This window comes from Lemur catta, chromosome 2, assembly GCF_020740605.2.
Source record: "Lemur catta isolate mLemCat1 chromosome 2, mLemCat1.pri, whole genome shotgun sequence".
Classification (NCBI taxonomy): Eukaryota; Metazoa; Chordata; class Mammalia; order Primates; family Lemuridae; genus Lemur; species Lemur catta.
In genome coordinates, this window is record NC_059129.1 from 25,742,662 (window position 1) to 25,763,615 (window position 20,954).

General features: G+C 44.1%; 1 protein-coding gene across 1 annotated transcript; it reads left to right on the forward strand.

Moving 5' to 3' along the window:
* The first annotated feature begins 412 nt into the window (after positions 1–412).
* LOC123631621 (paired immunoglobulin-like type 2 receptor alpha) lies at positions 413–20,248 on the forward strand. The gene is made up of 7 exons (XM_045541423.1): positions 413–671; positions 1,025–1,414; positions 11,054–11,257; positions 18,439–18,469; positions 19,547–19,596; positions 19,824–19,855; positions 20,022–20,248. The coding sequence occupies exons 1-7, from the start codon at positions 611–613 to the stop codon at positions 20,139–20,141; spliced, it is 888 nt and encodes a 295-aa protein (XP_045397379.1). The 5' UTR covers positions 413–610; the 3' UTR covers positions 20,142–20,248.
* Positions 20,249–20,954: the final 706 nt, after the last annotated feature.

The window sequence follows — 20,954 nt, forward strand, 5'->3', positions numbered from 1 at the left end:
TGCGGCTGGGCAGAGACTCTCGCCAGCCTTTCCTCTCCCTGAAAGAGCCTGTGCTGGTCCTGGGCAGCCCCTGCCCCTGGAATGCCAGAGAGAGTCTGGGAGACACTCAGAGAACCAGGGGAGAAGGGGAGAGATAACGAGGCTGAATGAGGTGGGGGAAGGGCAGGAGGGAAGGAGAGAGAGAGAGACTGAGACACAGAGACAGAGACAGAGAGAGAGAGAGAGAGGCAGAGACAGAGAGAGGAAGAGAGAAACTGACTCCACAGGAGACACTGAGGGCGCTGGCAGGACCAGGCCCCTTGGCAGGAAGATGGGGGCTGGGAGCCCTGGGGACAGGGCTGTCATGACACTGACCACAAGGGAGGCCCTTTCGCAATATAGGAAAAGAAGAAGCCAGATTGATAAAGGAAGTCCTGGTCACTCTGGAGGAGGGCAGGTTTGGGGACAGCTCCCACCTTCCTAGTGCCCTGAAGGAGCCTGGGTCTGGCTCTCTGGCTGTGCTGTACCTGCGACTCCCAGGAACCCCGTCTATAGGGTCCCCTCCATGGGACCCCCACTGCTGCCTTGAGGGCTCTGCTTGTCTTCTCATCCCCTGGAGGAGAGCAGGGCCATGGGTTGGCCTCTGCTGCCACCCCTGCTGCTGCTGCTGCCGCCAGCGTTTCTGCAACCTGGTGAGTGCCCAGGACCAGCCTGGCAGGGGCTCTGCCCAAACCACAGGAGGGGCAGTGTGGGGGCATCTGGAGGAGGGGAGTGTTGGAGAAGCCGGCCAGGGCTCCCAGCCCCTACAACAGGGGTTTGTCCCTCAGGGGCGGGTCCACCCCAACCCTTCACCCGCTCTCTTCCCCCTGCCTCAAGCGTGGGAGACCCAGGCCAGAGGCTCAGTCCTACCATCTGCCGCACGACTGTCTCTGGGGGAAGGTGCAGGAAGTTCTGGGGTTACCCTCTTTGTCTCCTACTGTGGGTTCAATGTCTCCCCCACATGCACACACTTCTCTCCCTGCCCCTCTCTCCCTCCCTCCTCTAGGTGGCTCAGCAGGATCCAATCCACGCTCAGCTTTTGGGGTCATCCAACGTGAATACCTCTCGGCCCCCATCGGAGGCTCCATCCAAATCCCCTTCTCCTTCCATTACTCCTGGGTCTTAGCCAAAGTTCCCAAAGTGAGTGTATTCTGGAGACGGGGACAATTCCACGGGGAGTTCATCTTCAACACAACCCCGCCTTTCATCCATAAGAATTACACAAACCGGCTCTTCCTGAACTGGACAGACGATCAGAAGTCCGGCTCCCTCAGGATCTCGAACCTGAGGAAAGGGGACCAGTCCGTGTACTTCTGCCGAGTCCATCTGATCACACAGGACGCAGGCAGGCAGATGTGGCAGTCCATCCGGGGGACCAACCTCACCATCACCCTCAGTGAGTTGCTGCCCCGGCACCCACCTTGCCCAGTCCAATGAGGCTTTTGGTGACCACTGGTGTTCCTGTCCCCATCACATCAGGCCACTCCTTCTGCCCATTCTCTCAAACTTCTTTCCCCACTCTCTGACCTCTCCCAAGGCCTCTGCCAACTTTACCCTCTTCTCTTTCCCTTAATTGTTCCCAAACCTGAACTGCTTTCCCCGACCACAGCCCCAACTGTCCCCTCCAGATTCACCTCCTGCACCCACTCCGCTGGCCTCAGCACCTGCCAGACTCTCCCGGTATCCTGCATTCCTGCCCCCATCCCTGCCTGTCCTGCCCTCGACCATGTCCTCCCAGCTGATTTGGCTTCTCCAGGATGTGGCTGGGCTTGTCATGTGTCTGTGCATGGAGCCCCAGTTAGCACCTCAGGGTGGCCACCGCCTCTTGTGTTTCCCCACCATCATGAGCTCAGTCTGGAACACACAGTTGATGCCCTGTGGATGGCCCTAGGAGCCCTCTAGTGCCTGTCCTGTCGCCTAGTTTCCCATCTCCCCACTTCCTTCTCCCTCTCAGCTCCCTAGAAATGTCTCTCAACTCCTCCCCTGCCCCAGTCTCAGCTCTTTCCTCTCCTACCTCCCTCTTCTCCTGTCTCCATCTGCTTTACCCTCTTTGCCTCTTAGTCACCTCCAGCCCCCACTGTCCCACACAAGGCCCAATTGTTCTAGCCATGTCATCCCTGTTCTCCACTCTTATCTTGCTACTCTGTCCTTCCGGTCACTAAGGGACACCTCTGCAGCAGCAGTAACAGCAGTTCCCACTTACTCAGTGTGTACAATGGCCCCAGTAAATAACTTTGTGCGCATTGTCCTAGTTAGCCTTTATCATGACCCCACAATAACAGTATCAGTGCTATATCTTCATCTTACAGAGAGGGAAACTGAGGCTAGCAGAGCCTAAATACCTGCCTGAAGTCACACTAGTGGTGTGGATGCGATTTGAACGAGACAGTTTAATTGCAGAGCCTCTCTCTTAACCATTAGCTACACAGCCTCACCTGTTGAGTTGATCACATTGTTCATCTTGACCTACATTTTAACCTTGTAATGGGATGTGTTGTGTTAATAGATCTTCCTATATTATTCAGTAGGAGTGTCAGAATTTGAACCTAGGCTTATTTATTTGTCTCCAGGGCAATGGGGGCAGGAGCATTTCCCACAGGCTCAAGCAGTAAGGGGGTCCACTGTCTGTAGAAAACGTTTTAGAAAATTAATAATGAACTAAATGGGCTTGCTTTTTCTGATGATTTATTTGCACTGGCGATTCTAGACAATGTTAGTCATAAATCACTTCTCCCTGCTGAGATGGACACTCTCACTCACTCTCAGCACCCCGTCTTAACCACTGTGCTGGTTTTAGAGCAAATGGAGAGTAGCTCCACAACCTGAATTTAGCAAGACAGCCTTGAATTTATATTCCCTGGACCTCCTACACATTTCCTTCAGTGGCCTTTCTTGAGAGACTTGGTTCATCTCAGGCCCTCTTCCTCTTTCCCTAGTTCCTCCTTGCTTTTCTCATTTCGCTGCACCAGTCAGACTTACGGGTTTTTTCTTTGATCACTAAATTATTTTTAATTAATTCAATTAATTGGATATTCATGCCCATTATTAAAAAAGCAAAATACAAGAGAGTAATAAAAAGAAGTGTTTTTAATCCAACTGAAGTACCACAATGCAGAGCTATCACAAACTAAAGGAATATTTACAGCAAATATAACTAAGTTTGTAGTTGGCTTATTAATTTTTTTACATAACTTTATTTTTGTAACCAAATCTAATTATATTCTCCTTTGTAATTTTTCCCTTTTATTTCTAAGCACAAAAATCCCATCTCTCACTAGAGGTTGAAAGTATTTACTTTTAAGTGCTTAATTTTTTTCTAATTTTTGTTCGATTTGATTTCTTCTCACAAGAAAACTCTTTCATGTAGTGAGAATTTATTTTGATATATAACATGAAATAACTAAATTGATCTTTATACCAAGCAATTATCAATTGTCCCAACCCCATTTATTGAATTTTTTTCTTTTCTCTATTGATACAGTAGGCCAGGTTTTTTTTTTTTTTTTTTTTTGAGACAGAGTCTCACTTTGTTGCCCGGGCTAGAGTGAGTGCCGTGGCGTCAGCCTAGCTCACAGCAACCTCAAACTCCTGGGCTTAAGCGATCCTACTGTCTCAGCCTCCCGAGTAGCTGGGACTACAGGCATGCGCCACCATGCCTGGCTAATTTTTTCTATATATATTTTTAGTTGTCCAGATAATTTTTATTTCTATTTTTAGTAGAGACGGGGTCTCGCTCAGGCTGGTCTCGAACTCCTGACCTCCAGCGATCCACCCGCCTCGGCCTCCCAGAGGGCTAGGATTACAGGCGTGAGCCACTGCGCCCGGCCTAGGCCAGGTTTTTTAATTATTTTGTATTAATAGAATAGCATCCATTTCTGGTCAGTCTATTCTGTTTCACTGATCTGTCTTTTCTCATATCAGTTAGACACTGTTTTAGTGACTATATCTTTATCACATATTTCAATGGCTGATAAGACTATTTCCATCTCAACTACATTACTCCTTCCTCAAAAAATCTTATTATTGTTGCCTGCCTATTCTTTCACATAAATGTTAGAATAAGTTTGCCAAGTTCTGAGAAAGACACTCATTTGGATCGTTTAAATCATGAAACCTACAAAGCAATTGACAGAAACTGAAATTGATCGAATATATAATCTTCCCACCCAGAAACAGGTCCTATTTTATATCCCTCAGTAAACCTTGGTACTGTTATTCTAAAGATTGTGTAAATGTCTCATAAGATTGCTTGCCTTTCTATAGTCTGTGTTTTGTTATTAATGTGCAAGGTTATTTTTAAATTTTTTATAATTCTTACTGTAAAATTAATGCATAAATTCTGGCCAAGATGGTAGGCTATATGTACATGTTTACCTCCTCTCCCTCCCAAAATCTACTAAAATGATGGCAAAGAGAATTTTTAAAGAAAGAAATCCTTAAGATCAAAAAAGATGTAAGCTAGTTATACAAAAACAAAGTTTGGGAAGCTGGAAACAGATAGACTAATGGAACTAGTTTAGGAGACCAGAGGAGCTAAACCCTAAGGCAGTGGTGGGGAACCCTAGAAGAGTGGCAATTTATACTGCAAAACCCTTAAAGATTCAGTAATGCCAACCCTGAGTTCCCCTGAAAGTGGAAGTGAAGAGGGATCTGAAAATTAAAGGACCAGTTGAAAATCTTTTAAGAAGCAGGGAAATCTCCATTCCATATTCCCCCACCCCAGCTGAAGACTGGAGGTTTGCTTTCCAGAATGGAAAGCGAATGGAAAGGGACTCTGGGGGAGCACCCCAGGCATAACTGGCAAGGAGATTGGGGTCCTCACACCAAATACCCCAGCACTGAGGACGGTACCCTGGCCTCAGCTATGCCTGAGAAGCCCAAAGCTAGAGTCCCCATTTTAAAATATTATTAAATGAAACACTTCAGCTTCTTGCATGAAACACAGAGAGCAAAACAAACAGGAAAAAAGGAAAAAGAACCTGGAAGAAACCAATCAATTCAGGGAGAACAACACTTTAAAATAATGATCATTCTCTTCTACTCAGAAAGTTAAGAGATCTCATATATGTGACAAAAAAGGGTGCTTTACAAAGGAGCTTGCCAAACACAAAAAGAGCTCTTGGAAATTAAAGATACAGTAGCCAAAATGGAAAATTTCATGAAAAGACTGGAAAATAAAGATCGTGGAAACCTCCCAGAAGGTAGAACAAAATATCAAAGGTTTAGAAAGTATAGGGGATTGAATAGCAGCCCCCTAAAATATTATGTCCACATCCTAATCCCCAGAATCTGTGAATATCACTTTATAAGGTAAAAGAGTGAATATTGCCCTACACTGTAACAGATGTGATTAAATTAAGGGTTGTGAGATGAAGAGATTACCTGGAATTATCTGGGTGGTCCCTAAATGCAATGACAAATGTCCTTATAAGAGAGAGGCAGAGGGAGACACAGATAGAAGAGATGGCAGTGTGACCACAGAGACAGAGACTGGAGTGATGCGGTTACAAGTCAAGGGATGCTTGCAGCCACCTGCTGGAAGAGGCAAGGAACAGATTCCCTTCTAAACCTTCCAGAGGGGATGCGACCCTGCTGACACCTTGATTTTGGACTCTGGCCTCCAGAATTGTGAGAGGATAAACTTCTGTTATTTTAAGTCACCCAGTTTGTGGTAATTTGTTATAGCAGCCATAGGAAAGGAATACAGAAACGATAAAAAAAGATAAGAAAATTAGAGGATCCAACTTCTGAATAATGGGAATTCCAGAAACTAGAAGAAAGTCATGGGGAAGAGAATATCAGAGAAATAACACTAACAATTTTCCAGAACAAAAGAGCCCAGCAAAATGGGCAAAAATACAAAGACCTACATCAGGGCACAGCAACATGAAATTTCTAAACACCAGAGATAAAAAGAAAATCCCATACATTTCCAAGGAAGAAAGCAACAGGCCTTTGAGCTTCAGAGATTCAGGAATCAGAATGGCTGTTGCTGTCTCGATGGCAACATGGAAAGCTGGAGAACAATGGTTGAATGCTTTTCATTCATTCATTTAACAAATATTGACTGCGTGTCTCCTATATGTCGGATGCTAATCTGGGCACTGGGGAAGCAGCCATGAAAAAAAAAAAATGCTCCCAATGATGGAACTTACCTTTGGGTGTGGTAGTAAAGAAATGAATAAATTCTGTATTTGTGTCAGGTGATGGTGAAAACAGAAAAGAAGAAAAATGAGGCAGAGATGGCCTCTGCAGTATTAGGTAGAGTCTGGCAGAAAATAGCCACTCAAACAGGGAAACTGGGAGAATTTTGAGTGAGGCACAATTTAGGAAACCAACCAGGAATGGTGAGACACCCTGGGACTAGCAACAGGCCTGAGAAGCAAGGGGACACAACCCAGAGAGGGCTGGAAAGTGTACAAGGGTACCAGAGAGGAGCTGTGGCCTCTGGAGAGATATAGTCAACATGCCCACTGGGGGCATGGGAATGAATGCCCGGAGTCTGGGCCCCAGACCTATGGTCCTCTCACTCTCCACCTCCTGCAGTGGCTCCCAATGGGGAACCAGAGGGCAAGAAAGCCCATGGATGGAGTCCACCAAGGCCAGCTCCAAAGGCACAAAGCAGGGTGGAGAACAGCTGGGGAGTAGATCTGGAGAAGCCAACAGAAAGATCCAGCCCTAGGCACAGATCTGCGTAAGTGAAGGAGAGGTTGGGAGAAGAACATTCCAGTCAAGTGGGATGAGTGTAGCTGAAGCAGAGTGAAGAGGCAGAGGACAGGAGGTGAAATCAGAGCAGGCAGTAGGGCAGATCTTGTGTGGCTTTGAAAGCCATGGAAACAACTCTTACCTTCACTCTGAGTGCAATGGGAGCTAGTGAAGTTTTCCTGCCAAGGAGTGCTGAGATCTGATTGATACTTTTTTTTTCTTTAGAGACAGAGTCTCACTCTATTGCTCTGGCTACTGTGCAGTGGTGTAATCATAGCTCACTGCAACCTCGAACTCCTGGGCTCAAGCGATCCTCCTGCCTCAGCCTCCCAAGGAGCTGGGACTACAGGTACACTGTGCCAAGCTAATTTCTCTATTTTTTGTAGAGACAGGGTCTCACTCTTACTCAGGCTGGTCTCTAACTCCTGACTTCAAGTGATCCTCCTGTCTTGGCCTCCCAGAGTGCTAGGATTACAGGCGTGAACCACTGCACCCGGCCCGATTGACACTTTTAAAGATTCCTCTGGCTGTTGTATGGAGAAAAAAACTATAGGTGAGCAAGTTCAGAAGCAGGAAGACCAGTGAGAGGTGATATGCCTTGGCTTAGGGTGATGGCAATGGAGGAGGTGAAAGGTGGCCAGTAATAAGTATATTTTGGAGACAGAGTATACAGGACTTACAGATGGACTGAAGGTGGAGTATGAGAAAGAGAAGAACCAAAGATGATGCTAAGGCCCTTGGCCTAAGCATCTTGAAGGATAGTGCTGCCATCTACAGGGGGGAAATGGAGGAGGAACAGGTTCAGGAGGAAATCAAGAAAGCTGTTTTGGCCAGTTGCTGTGGCTCATGCCTGTAAACCTAGCACTCTGGGAGGCCGAGGCGAGTGGATCGCTCGAGGTCAGGAGTTCGAGACCAGCCTGAGCAAGAGCGAGACCCCCGTCTCTACTAAAAATAGGAAGAAAACTATCTGGCCAACTAATATATATGGAAAAAATTAGCTGGGCATGGTGGCGCATGCCTGTAGTCTCAGCTACTCAGGAGGCTGAGGCAGTAGGATTGCTTAAGCCCAGGAGTTTGAGGTTGCTGTGAGCTAGGCTGACGCCATGGCACTCATTCTAGCCCGGGCAACAGAGCAAGACTCTGTCTCAAAAAAAAAAAAAAAAGCTCTTTTGGACATCTTGAGATGTTACTAGTCATACAAATGGAGGCATGAGTAGGCAGTAAGGTATATGAGTCTAGAGGTCAAGAGGAAAATTCACTGATATAAAAATTTGGGAGCAATCAGGACATCACTGGTATTTAATGTCGTGGACTGGATGAGATCATCTGGGAAGTGGGTGTAGATAGAGAGGAAGTCCTAGGAGTGAACCCTGACGTTAGGGCTGAGAAGATGAAGAAGAATCAGCAAAGAAGACTGGGAAGGAGCTGAGGGTACCAAGGAAGAGTAGTGTCCCAAGAGCCACGTGAAGAACTCGTTTCACAAAAGGGGGAGTATCAAATGCTGAAAAGTTGAGTAAGATGAAGAAAATGGGAGTATAAGATCTAAATTCTTAATTTAGGAAGTGAATAGACACCACCTAAAACACCAAACCAAGCAACAGCAGCATACGCATGTTATTTAGAAATATGAGGTTAATGTCAAAAGAAATAGCTAAAGTTGGTGAAAATAGTTGCCGCTGGGGAGTGGGAAGGGAGTGAGGAGGTACGTACAAGGGGCTGCCCTATTTTATAAGCTGTGTGAAATTTGTTGACTCTAAATTGTGTGCCTATACAATTTTGATAGAAAAATCAACGTTAAATTTTAAAAACGAATAAAAGTACTGGTAATACCTGTACATAATTTAAAATATTCAAACAATACAGAAGAGAGTCAAATGAAAAATAACATCCCCCCCATCCACTTTATCGTCCCAATCACTACCACTGTCTGTGGAAATGTTCTTTCTTATAGATATAAATATATAACACAAATAGAATCAAACTACATCCCATTCTGCTCTACAACTTGCTATTTTTACTTAATGTAACTCCAATATCTTTTCATTTCAGCATATATATATCTAAGCTTTTTTTAAATGGCTGCATGGCATTGTAGCAACGTGTCATAATTTATTTAATCAGTCTTCTATTTAAAGACATTCAGGTTGTTGCCACATTACAAATGATGCTGCAAAGAACAATCTTAAATATATGCCTTTGAATACTTGGGCAAGCATTTCCATAGGAGAAATTCCTAGCACCAAAATTACTGGGACAAAGAGCATGCATAGACCTTTTACATTTTGATAGATATTCCCAAATTGCATTGCCAAAGGTTGTGCCAATTTACACTCCCACTGTGTATGGGAATTCCTCTTCCCTGTGGAAACCTTTGCCAATACTGGATATTTTCCTCCACTCAGATCAATTTAAAAAACGGCCTCTTAGATTAATCTGCATTTTTAAAAACTTCTGAAGGGATCTCAGGGTTATAGTATCATTTTATGAAATGAATTAGAATTGGATAGTTTTCCATATTTCTCTACATTCTGGAAATTTCTATCTGGAAATTTTATATGTCCCTCAAATTTTTACAAGAACTTATCCATAAAACCTCCCGAGCTTGGAATCTTTATGAAAAGTAATTCTTTAATAGCATTCTTAATTTCTACTTTGTCTACCAATCAGTTAAAGTATACTACTTCTTAAATCAATTTTTGAAATGTTTGTTTAAAAAAAACCACCCATTTCACAGAGATTTTTAAATTTATCACCTATAATTTATCATACACTCACTCATGATTTCAGTAGACTCTTTTTTTGTTAGACTTGCTAGTCTTGTCTATTTTCTTGTTTGTTTCTCCCTTAAATAACCATTTCCTGCACTTTTTATTCCTATTGCTATCTGTTCCCTAATAAAGGTATTCCTACATAGTTTTTCATTACTTTCTTCCTCTGAGTTTCCTTAGGGCTGGATCCTCCCTATTTTAGGTACTTTTTTCTTTGGAAATTGAATATTTTATTCATTTAAAAAATTTCTTTTGGCTGGGCAAGTGTGGCTCACACCTGTAACCCTAGCATTCTGAGAGGCTGAGGTGGAAATATCGCTCAAATTCAGGAGTTGAGACCAGCCTGTGCAACAGCGAGACACTGTCTCTACTAAAAATAGAAAAAGTAGCCTGGCTTCATGGCAGTGGGTATAGTCCCAGGTACTCAGGAGGTTGAGGCAAGAGGATCACTTGAGATCAGGAGTTTGAGGTTGTAGCGAGCTATGATGATGCCACTGCATTCTACCCAGGGCAACAGAGAGAGACTCTGTCTCAAAAAAAAAAAAAAAAACTTCCCATTTTAAACAATAAAAGCATTTCATACTATGAATTTAGCTTAGAATGTAGCTTAAGTCATATTCCAGGGTTTTTTTAAATATGAATTACTCTAGTTTTTATTTTCTAAATAGCATGTTATTACATATTTTTTCTTTGACTAAGAAACTAAAAAAATTTAATTCCCAATTGAGAGATAGTATTTATACTTTTAGTAAGTTCTAATAAGAGTAGATGAAGATTTTGGTCTATATTATCCTGAAGCTTTTTTTGGAGTTTGATTTTTTTTCCCCTGTGGCTAAATACTAGATAAATTTTTTAATGCTGCACTAAACTTCTACAAAGAAGGTACAATCTGTTTATATGATCTAAGGATCAATATATTAATTTAACCTTAAGAACATATTTCCAATGTACACTAGGTGCTTTACAGATGTTTTTCTCACTTACTCCAACAGTCCTATAGAAGGGTACGTACTGTATGATTCCATTTACATGAGGTGCCTAGAATAGTCAAATTTATCTAGATGGAAAGTAGAATGGTGGTTGGCAGGGGCTGGGGGACAGGGTAATGGGGAGTTGTTTAATGGGTGCAGAGTTTCCATTCAGGAAGATGAAAAAGTTCTGGAGTTAGATGGTGGTAATAGTCACACAGCAATGTGAATGTCCTGAATGCCACTGAATTGTACACTTATTAATAGAAATAGTTGAAATGATATATTTTGTGGTATATATATTTACAGCAATAAAAAATTTTGTTTTAATTCTATAATTTAGTTATCCCTATTTGTAAGTGAGGAAATGCAGTTCTGAGGTGGCACCTATGGTAAGTGGTGTAGAATCAGGATTTAAAACAGGTGGTCTGGATAGTAAACATTTCACCTTGTTACTCCCCTCCCTGTGTGAGCTTCTGAGAGTGGCTCTCCACCCCAATACTTCCCCCAACCTAGAAAATAAGATGCCACAGTTTCACCCAGATGCCCCCACGCCTCCAGGGGAGAGCCTGCTTATTTCATATCTCTCCCCAGCTGCCAAGACCACCCAGAGACCCACCGAGGCCACCACAGCCACTGCAGCCACCACAACTGCTGTCAGTGTCACCGAGGGCAAAGAGAGCTCAGGGTCTCAGCCCCTGAGTTTGGAGACTGCATTCGGGGCAGCTGCGGCCGTTGCTGTGCTCATTGCCATGATTTTCGGACTGATGGTCTTCCTCAGGTGGAAGAGAAGGAAAGGTAAGTGACCAAGGACCCACCCTCTCCCCCAGCTTCCCAACTGGGATTTTCTCAGAACTCACCTGCCAAGGAATCCCATAGGTGCTTCTTAAAAATGCAGATCACTCCTGGGCTCCCGTCAACCCACCAAGTCACACTCTGAGGTCTGGTCTTGGGAATGTGCATCTTGCACAGGCTCCTCAAGAGCAGATGTGCAGGAAGAAGTTTGAGAACCACCCATCCCTCCCACACCGTCTGATCACTTCCCAGTTCTTCTCTTGACTTAGTCATCTCTCATCAATCCTCACCTTGTGGTTCCCAGGGAGGGGAGGGCCTCCTCTGGGAAAAGTCCAGAGAGAACAGAAGGGATCAGAAATTGGCTCAGCTCAGCAAGCATTGACCAACTGCCCACTTGCCAGGGCCTGGCTTGAAATCAGAGACACAAAATAGATAAAATAGACTCTGCTTTCAAGGAACTCAATTATGGGGTGGGGTGGGGGTGTCAGTTGCCTCAAGGGCTAACACCTTCATCCAGAAAGAGCTATGTGGTCTACGGCCATACCACCCTGAACGCGCCCCATCTCATCTGACCTCAGAAGCTAAGCAGGGTCGGGCCTGGTTAGGACTTGGATGGAAGACCAGAAAGAGCTATGTGGCACTTACCAAGGTTGGGAGCAAGGAGAGGTGGTCTGGGAGGACTTCCCAGAGGAAGTGACATGAGCAAAAAGTCTCCAAGAATAAAAGGAATTAGCCAGGCAAGTGGTCAGGGTGGTGTACTGGTCAGACACTTTCCTTCTGGGTGGAGGAAACCATTGCAAGAACTGTAGGAAGCTCAGTGCTGGTGAAGGTGGCAGGAGATGAGAGAAGAGAACCTTGGAAATCACTCCCAAGAGCCTCTGATCCCAGAGGCAACGTGAAGCAGCAAAGGGGCAGCCTCATCTCCCTGTCATAGATACACCAGGCTGTGCTGGAGAGGCTGGAGGTGGACCAGTCTGGATCAGTCTAACACAGTGTTGGTGCAGATGGAGGGAAAGGGCCAATAAGACTTGATTGTTAGATTGATGTAGGGGCAAGGGAGCAGGAATAAGCTTATGTTTCAACTTAGATGAATGAGACTATGATCAAACTACCAAACTAAAACAGTGAATAGAAGAGAACATGTTTGCAGGGGAAAGATGATCTGTTTCATTTATTTTGGGATATGTCATATTTGAGATACTTTTGTGGCATCTGAAATAGAGTTATCCATCATAAATCTGTATGTATTTACATCTCAAAAGAGAGTACAAGGCTAGAGTCATTAATTAGTTATATACCAACATCCCCCAAAATTGATTTGAAATTACTTTAAAGAAAATCTGCAATGAAAGGAGATTCACTCTGTCAGATATTAAAGCACAGAAGTGAAGAGCCTGCAGTCACATCCTGGTATCCAAATCACACCCTTGCTAGGGAAACTTTGGCACAATGGTATGAATGCCATGTGCCTCAACTTCCTCATGGAAATGGGGATAATAATAGTACCTATGTGGGGTTGTCCTGATGATTAAAGGTAATGCATTTAGAACAGATCCGAGCACAGAGTATGCGCTATGGGAGCATTAGCACCTGTAATTATTCAGCAATGATCATTAAAACAATGTAATACTGGCATATTAATACACAGATAAACCAATGGAAGAAAGAGAAAAACCCAAATATAGCAGGATGAAAATAAACCCAAATATATGCAGAAATTTGGTAGGTTAAAAGGTAGCATTTCTAATCATTGGGGAAAGATGGGTAATTCAATAAATGGTGCTAGAACTATTAGGTAGCCATGTGAGAAAAAAATGATGTTATTTTTTCCATACCTCATAATTTACACCAAAATTAATTCCACAGAGATCAAAGATTTAAATAAGAAAAAAATAACCCTAGAACTAGAAGAAAACATGCAGGATTATTTTATAACCACAGAGTGGAGACAATCTCTCTCAGTATGACAAAACCCAACAGACATGGGTAAAAATATTTATAAATTCAACTATATAAAATTAAAAAAAAAAAAAAAACTTCAGCAGAGCAAAAACCACATAGTTATTCCCTGAGAATGAGGAAGAGGGTCAGGGAATTGAAGAGAAAGTTTGACATAGGAAGTTGGAAGTGTGGCCCAAGGAGGACTCAACTCAGATAAAAAGCCATAAATCCACAAAAGCATCAGGGTACATGATTGTGTTTTTCCCCAAATGTATTCAACTATCCAGGTTTAAAACCTTTAAGGATTTGCGCTGCTCAGAAATTGTGTTCAGGCCAGGCACGGTAGTTCACACCTGTAATCTCAGCACTCTGGGAGGCCGAAGCAAGAGGATCGCTCGAGGTCAGGAGTTTGAGACCAGCCTGAGCAAGAGCGAGACCCCGTCTCTACTAAAAAATAGAAAGAAATTAACTGGACAACTAAAAATATATAGAAAAAATTAGCCGGGCATCGTGGCACATGCCTGTAGTCCCAGCTACTCGGGAGGCTGAGACAGTAGGATTGCTTGAGCCCAGGAGTTTGAGGTTGCTGTGAGCAAGGCTGACGCTACGGCACTCTAGCCCGGGCAACAGAGTGAGACTCTGTCTCAAAAAAAAAAAAAAAAGAAAAGAAAGAAATTGTGTTCAGCTGCTACCACTAGGGACCACAAGTAACCATTGCTTAAGTAAGACAGAGTAGGGTTTTTTCCCTCTTGTACAAGAATCTGAGGCAGATAGCAGAGGCCACCGTTCTTAGGTGCTCAGGCTCCTACCTTTCTGATGCACTGTCCTTGATACTGGCCTCTGTCCTGAAGGTTGCCTCATGGTCCAAGATGGCTTCTAGGACTCCAGCCATTATTTCTGGCTTCCTGGCATGAAACCGGAGGAAGGAAGAAAGGAGAAAAAAATACTATGCTCCAACTGTTTGTCCTCCCTTTTAAAGAGCCTTCCTGAAAGTCCTAACCCACAACCCTGCTTATATCTTACTGGCTAAAATTTAGTCATATGTCCCACAGCCATCTGTAGCAGAGCACATTGCCACTCCAGATAAAATCAATTTTCTGTGCCTAGGGAACAAAATTGAGTGGATACTGGGTAAACAAATAGCATTCCCTGTCATAAGACATAGCGAGGAGTGTCAGCTCAGTGTGGCAGAGAGACAGGAGATCACAGGAGGTCAAGGACTTAGTGAAAGACCATGGATGAAAAGCAGAGGAGTCAGCATGGAGCTTGGGTAACCTGGAAAAAAGTGGGTTATCAAGGGACAAGAGCTCAATGAAGTGAAAGAACAGGTGTAGTGGGGTCATGACAAAAGACAGCTGGAACACTTCCAAGTTTATTCTGTGAGATTAGCATTACCCTGATATCAAAGCCAGATGAAGTCACTATAAGAAAAAGAAAAACTATAGATCAATGAGCCTGGTGAATAGTGATGCAAAAGTCTTCAACAAAGTACTAGCAAACTAAATTCAACAGTACATCCAAAGAGTTATAACCATGACTAAGTGGGATTTATTCCCGGAATACAAAGATGGTTTAATATACAAAAATCAATCGATGTAATATACCACATTAACAGGCTGAGGGGAAAAAAAAACACATGATAATCTCAAGTGATACAGAAAAAGCACTGGACAAGATTCAAGACCCTTTCATGATAAAAACACTCAATAAACCAGGAATAGAAGGAAAACTATCTCAACATAATACAGGCCATTTATTAGAAAGCACCATCACTCCGTGGTGAAAGACTGAAAGCTTTTCTTTTAATATCTGAAACATGGCAACAATGTCCACTGTCACTACTTCTACTCAACATACTATTGGAAGTCCTAGCCAGAGGAATCAGGCAATAATAATAATAATAATAATAATAAAAGGCATCTAAATCAGATAGGGAAAAGTAAAATTATCTATTTGCAGGTAACATTATCTTACACGTAGAAAACCCTAAATATTCAACAACAACAACAAAAAACCTGTTAGAACTAAAGACCTGAGCAAGGTTGCAGGATACAAAACTGATATACAAAAAATCAATTGAGTTTCTACATATTAACAATAACCAATCCAAAAAGAAGTTTAGAAAATAATTACATGTATACTAGCATCAAAAAAAAACACTTATGAATAAACCTAACCAAGAAGGTAAAGACATATACACTGAAAACCACAAAACATTTGCTGAAAGAAATTGAAGACACACCAGCCTGAGCAAGAGTGAGACCCTGTCTCTACTAAAAATAGAAAGAAATTAACCAAACAACAGAAAATAGAAAAAATTAGCTGGGCACGGTGGTGCATGCCTGTAATCCCAGCTACTGGGGAGGCTGAGGCAGGAGGATTGCTTGAGCTCAGGATTGAAATTGAAGACACAAATAAATGGAAAGGCATCTGTATTCATGGATTGGAAGAATTAATATTGTTAAGATGGCCATACTACACAAAAGGATCTACAGATTCAACACAGTTCTATCAAAATCCCAACAACATGTTTTGCAGAAACAGAAAAATGCATCCTACAATTTATATGGAATTTCAAACGACCTTGAATGACAAAAACAATCTAGAGAAAGAAGAACAAAGTTGAAGGACTCACATTTCCTGATTTCAAAACACATTACAGAGCTACAGTAATCAAAACAATGTGGTACTGGCATAAAGACAGAAAAGTAGACCAATGGAATACAAGAGAGAGAGTCCAGAATTAACCTCTTGCACATATATGGCCAAATGATTTTTCACAAGGGTGCTAAGAACACTTAGTGAGGAAAGGATAGTCTCTTCAACAAATGGTGTTGAAAAAATTGAATATCTATATGCCAAAGAATGAAGTTGGATCCTTATTCCATATACAAAATTTAACTCAAAATGGAGTGAAGACCTAAATGTAAGACCGCATGCTATAAAACATTTAGAAGAAAACATAGGGGAAAAGTTTCACAACTTGGCAATAATTTCTTGGATATGACACCAAAACCACAGGCCACAGAAGAAAAAATAGACAAATAGGACTACATCAAACTTAAACACTTTTGTTCATCAAGGGAGACAATCAATGAATGAAAAGGCAATGTATGGAATAGGAGAAAATATTTGCAAATCATATCTGATAATGGGTTAATATCAAGAATATATTTTTTAAAAACTCCTACAACTAAACATCAAGAAATCAACCCAATTTAAAAATGGGCAACAGATTTTAACAGACATTTCTCCAAAGATGATATGTGATATGATCTGAAATGTGTCCCCCCAAATTCATTTCTGGAAAACAAGCTCCAATGCAACAGTTGGGAAGTGGGGCCTTTTGGGAGTTGTTTAGGTCATTAGGGCTCTGCCACAAAAATGGACTCATGCCAATATAAAAAGGAATTTCAGGAGTGGATTCACTCTCTTCTGATCTCCTGCCATGTGAGGACACAACATTCCTCTCCTCCCGAAGACATCACAAAAAGACCCTCATCAGACGCCAGATTCTGACACCTATCTTGGATTTCTCAGCCTCCAGAACCTTCTGTGAGAAATAAAAGTCTGTTCCTTACAAATTACCCAGTCTCAGGCATTCTGTTATAACAGTACAAATGGACTAAGACAATATGCAAATGGCCAACAACCATATGAAAAGATGCTCTGCATCACTAATGTAAGGAAAATGGAAATCAAAACCACAAAGAGATAACACCTCACGCCCATTAGGATAACTATTATTAAAAAAATAATTAAATAAATGACAAGTGTCGGCAGGAATGTGGAGAATTGAAACACCTATACACTGTTGGTGGCAACGTAAAATGGTGTGACCACTATTTAAAAAGTTTGGCCTTTCCTCAAAAATTTAAAAACAGAACTACCATATGATGAAGCAATCCCACTTTTGGGTATATAAGCAAAAAAATTGCAAACAGGGTCTGGAAGAGACACTGGTACTCGTATGTTGATAGCAGCATTATTCACAATAGCCAAGAGGTGAAAGCAACCCAAATGTCCATGGACAAATCAATGGATGATTTATGCATATGATGCAATATATTCAGCCATTAAAAGGAAGGAAATTCTGACACACGCTACAACAGGAATGAAACTTGAGGAAATTATGCTAAGTGAAACAACCAAGCCATAGATAGACAAATGCTGCATGTTCCCATTTACATGAGGTTATCGAGAGTGGTCAAATTTGTAGAAACAGGAAGTAGAATGGTGGTTGCCAGGGGAAGGGAAAATGGGGAGTTAGTATTAATATTTAATGAGTATAGAAGTTCGATTGTGCAGGATGAAAAGTTCTGGAGAGGTGTTTCACAACAGTGTGAATATACTTAACACTACTGAACCACACACCTAGCCATGAAAAAAATGGTAAATTCTAGGTGTTGTATTACCACAATTAAATAAACAAATAAAACCTGTTTAGGTTTCAAGACTGGAGAAAGTGTGCGAGCTGGAAGGAAATAAGGTTGCAGCATGAAAATGATACCAGCATTTAATATTTCCCAGTTCCCACTCCCAACATTTAAAAAAGCAGCCCACAGTTGGCTGAGTGGGGTAGAAGTGGAGGTCCCTGGAGTTGAGGGGGAGGAGCCAGTCCTGTGCTCACAGGTCCCTGGGGATGCTGAGACCTCCCGGGACGATGCTGGGTGGTGGGGAGGATGTCTGGGAAGCAGGGGAGATTCCAGGTGGACGTGGAGGGCCAGAGGGCATGGGACACACAGCAGGGGTGTCAGTGGAGGAGGACGAATGGCCCAGCAGTGGGAACGGAGCTTAAATGGCTGCAAACACGGATTCCAACCATGAGGATGACAAGCTCCCAGAGCAGGAAGAGCCACCACGCAGGAGGAAAGCACAAGAGGCTGTTTCTGAGAGCATGGGGCTGTTTGCTGTGCCAAGAGGAGGGGAGGGGTGGGTGAGGGCTCCACAGTGGAGGGAGCCAGGCTGGGGGAGGGCAGGGAGTTCAAGAGAGAGGAAAGGAAGCAAAGGGGCAGAGGGTCCAGATGAGGGGGCATCTCTGGATTTGCTGTTGGGGACAATACGGAGGACACGTGTGGGGGCCTCAGGGTGGGGCCCAGGCCCTTCCCTGCCTGTGTTTTGACAGAGCTTAGTAGGTCTGGTCCCTCTGAGGATGGTCTCAGCTTAGGGTGCAGCAGAGAAGACGGAATGGAGAAATGCCATCGCTGTGTTGTCACACTGACATGCTATTGGTCCTTCTGCAGGTCAGCAGACTAAAGCCACAACCCCAGCCAGGTGAGTGTCCTCCTGAAGGGGGTGTCGGGGTAGGAGTTGGCAGGGAGGGGCTGGTTTGGGAAACAGGAAGTGTCTTTCTAAGAACTGCACCCCCAGCCTGGCACAGCCGCTCTCACATCCTGGACTTACCCACCTGCGTCCTCCTTGGGCCTCCAATGGGCCAGGCTCTCCACTTCCTCAGACTCCGGCCCATAAAAGGAGAACAGTGGACTCCGGGTTCCAGCACGAACCTTCAGAGCTTCTCTTTCCCAGAACGTCTCCCTGGAGTCTTTCTCCCAAGTCCTCTTCCCTTCTTTCATCCTGTTTCGAAGCTTTTCCTGCCCTGCATCTGCTCCCTCTCAGCCCGGAGCGCCTCCTTCCCACACACACCAGTTTTCTACCCTTCCTCCATTTCTCTCTTCACTCTGTCCTTGTCCCCTGCTGAATGCACCAGGGGCCACAGGCTCCCTCTGCCTCCACCTCCCCTCTGGCCTTCCTTGTGCAGAAGCAAAGTCCCAGCCTCTGCCCCTCTCCTCTCTGGGCCTCCCTCACTTCCCCTCATCCCTCTCTTCCTCTCCACCCTCTCTCCTTTCCTCAGGCCCTGGCTTGCTGCCATGCCTCCCCTGCTGGAAGGAAGCCTCACTCCCTGCCCACCTCCCTGCCCAGCTTTTGCCAGCTGTCCTTCTTCCTGGCCCTCCCAGGACACCTTCTCCTTCCAGGCACCAGGCCTGAGCACCTGCCTGGAGGCCCCGAAACTCACTCAGTTGGGTTCCTTCTCCCAGGTTTAGCCAAGGCAGTGGGAGAGAGAGAACAGGGGCTCACCCTTCCTATTTCTCTGCTCTGTTCCTCTCCAATACAAGCAGCTGCCCTAGAATAATCCACCTTCAGTCAGCCTTGAGGGATCTCTGCTGGGCCACACCACAAATTGCCTCTCATTCCTCCCAGCAGCCTCCTCTGAGAGCCTGGAACCTTCACGTTCATCCTCAGCTTGTCAAGGCAGGTGCTGAGCACCCCTCAAAGAGAACCGGCCCCTGACACATGCTTTAACCCTCTACTGCCCAGCACTAATACAGTTCCCATCCTCTTGTTTCCATACAGGGGATCCTTCCAAAACACGGAGGAGAAATATGAGAATATTGGGAGTAAAGGTAAGTCCTTACCACCATCATCCCCACCTCCCACCCTTCTTTTCCTGCTTCCCCAAATACCCCCTCCCTGGGCATGTGCCAGTATTTTCTTCCTTCCCATTCCTCCCCCATGCCCCTACGTGGCCCTGGCCCTGACCTGGCAGATAACCTCACTCCTGGAGCCTCCTGCCCATCTCTCTGCCCTGGCTGTCACACCTGACCTCAGCACGCCTTGATTTTTTTTCTAGGGCAATATGGAGAGCCTAAGCTGAACCCCAAGGTAAGCAGTCAGACTAGGGCCTGAAGGGATAAAGAAAGGCCTGGAGAAGGTGTACTGGGAGGAGGAGGACTGTGGTATGGGCAGGGCACTCAGGTTGTAGGTTCCTGCTAAGATGGGACAGCTCCACCTCCACCGTCTAACCCCCTTTTCTTTCGTTGCTGCCCAGGATGATATCGTCTATGCCACCCTTGCGCTCTCCAGCTCCACCTCACCAGGAGCACCACCCAGCCACCATGACCACAGTCGCCCCCAGGAAGAGACTCTGTACTCTGTCTTAAAGTCCTAACCAGTGGGATGGCCCTCTCAAGACCGAATGATGAGGCCAGGCATGGTAGCTCATGACTATAATCTCAGCTACGTGGGAAGCTGAAGCAGGAGTGCTTGAGGCCGGAAGTTCAAGGCCAGCTTGGGCAACACAGAGACACCCCATCTCTAATTAAAACAAAGAAAAAATAATAAAATTTAAAAATTTTAAAGATTGTCTTGCAAATAATTTTTCTAAAAATTTTCATTCATTAAAGTTCAGAGAAAAAGTAAAAAAAAAGAAAAAAATGACTGAATCATGGCCTCCTTAGAGTAAGCTACACTTTCAATAGGAAGATCACAGCTTCCAACAGTAACCAAGGCCAGATGCAGATGACTCAGAGGTCAGCAGATGTTGAAGGCCCCTATGTCATTGGGAGTCACAAAACCACCTATCCAATTCCCTCTTCACCATCTTAGCCCAAAATGAAAATACCCCTGAATATATCTAAGGAGAAAACTGATGTCACCTTCAACTTCGGTCTCTCTCACCCAAAAATGAACTCTAGTAAATAACTCACACCTAAGATCCCTTGTCTAGTATTTTGTTCAGTGACTGCCTCAGGCCAGGGAACATAAATCCCAAAATGCTGGTAGCCAGCCCAGATACAACGTCTGCCCCCCAAATCCAACCATACTCTTCCCTTAGGATAATAACTAGCCTGTATTGCATTTAGTGCTTCACAGGCATCACCTGATTTAACATCACCACCAACCCCATAACCTCATCTGAGGATGAAAATCAGAACCAGATTGGTTAACATGCTTTTCCAACAACCTATGAGTACTAGTAAGC

Bases quoted from the DNA above. Each gene is read 5' to 3' on its own strand.
- LOC123631621 (XM_045541423.1), top strand. From the start codon at position 611: ATGGGTTGGCCTCTGCTGCCACCCCTGCTGCTGCTGCTGCCGCCAGCG. The intron at 672-1,024 runs GTGAGTGCCCAG...TCCCTCCTCTAG, and splicing joins GCCAGCGTTTCTGCAACCTG to GTGGCTCAGCAGGATCCAAT. The intron at 11,258-18,438 runs GTAAGTGACCAA...GTCCTTCTGCAG, and splicing joins CAGGTGGAAGAGAAGGAAAG to GTCAGCAGACTAAAGCCACA.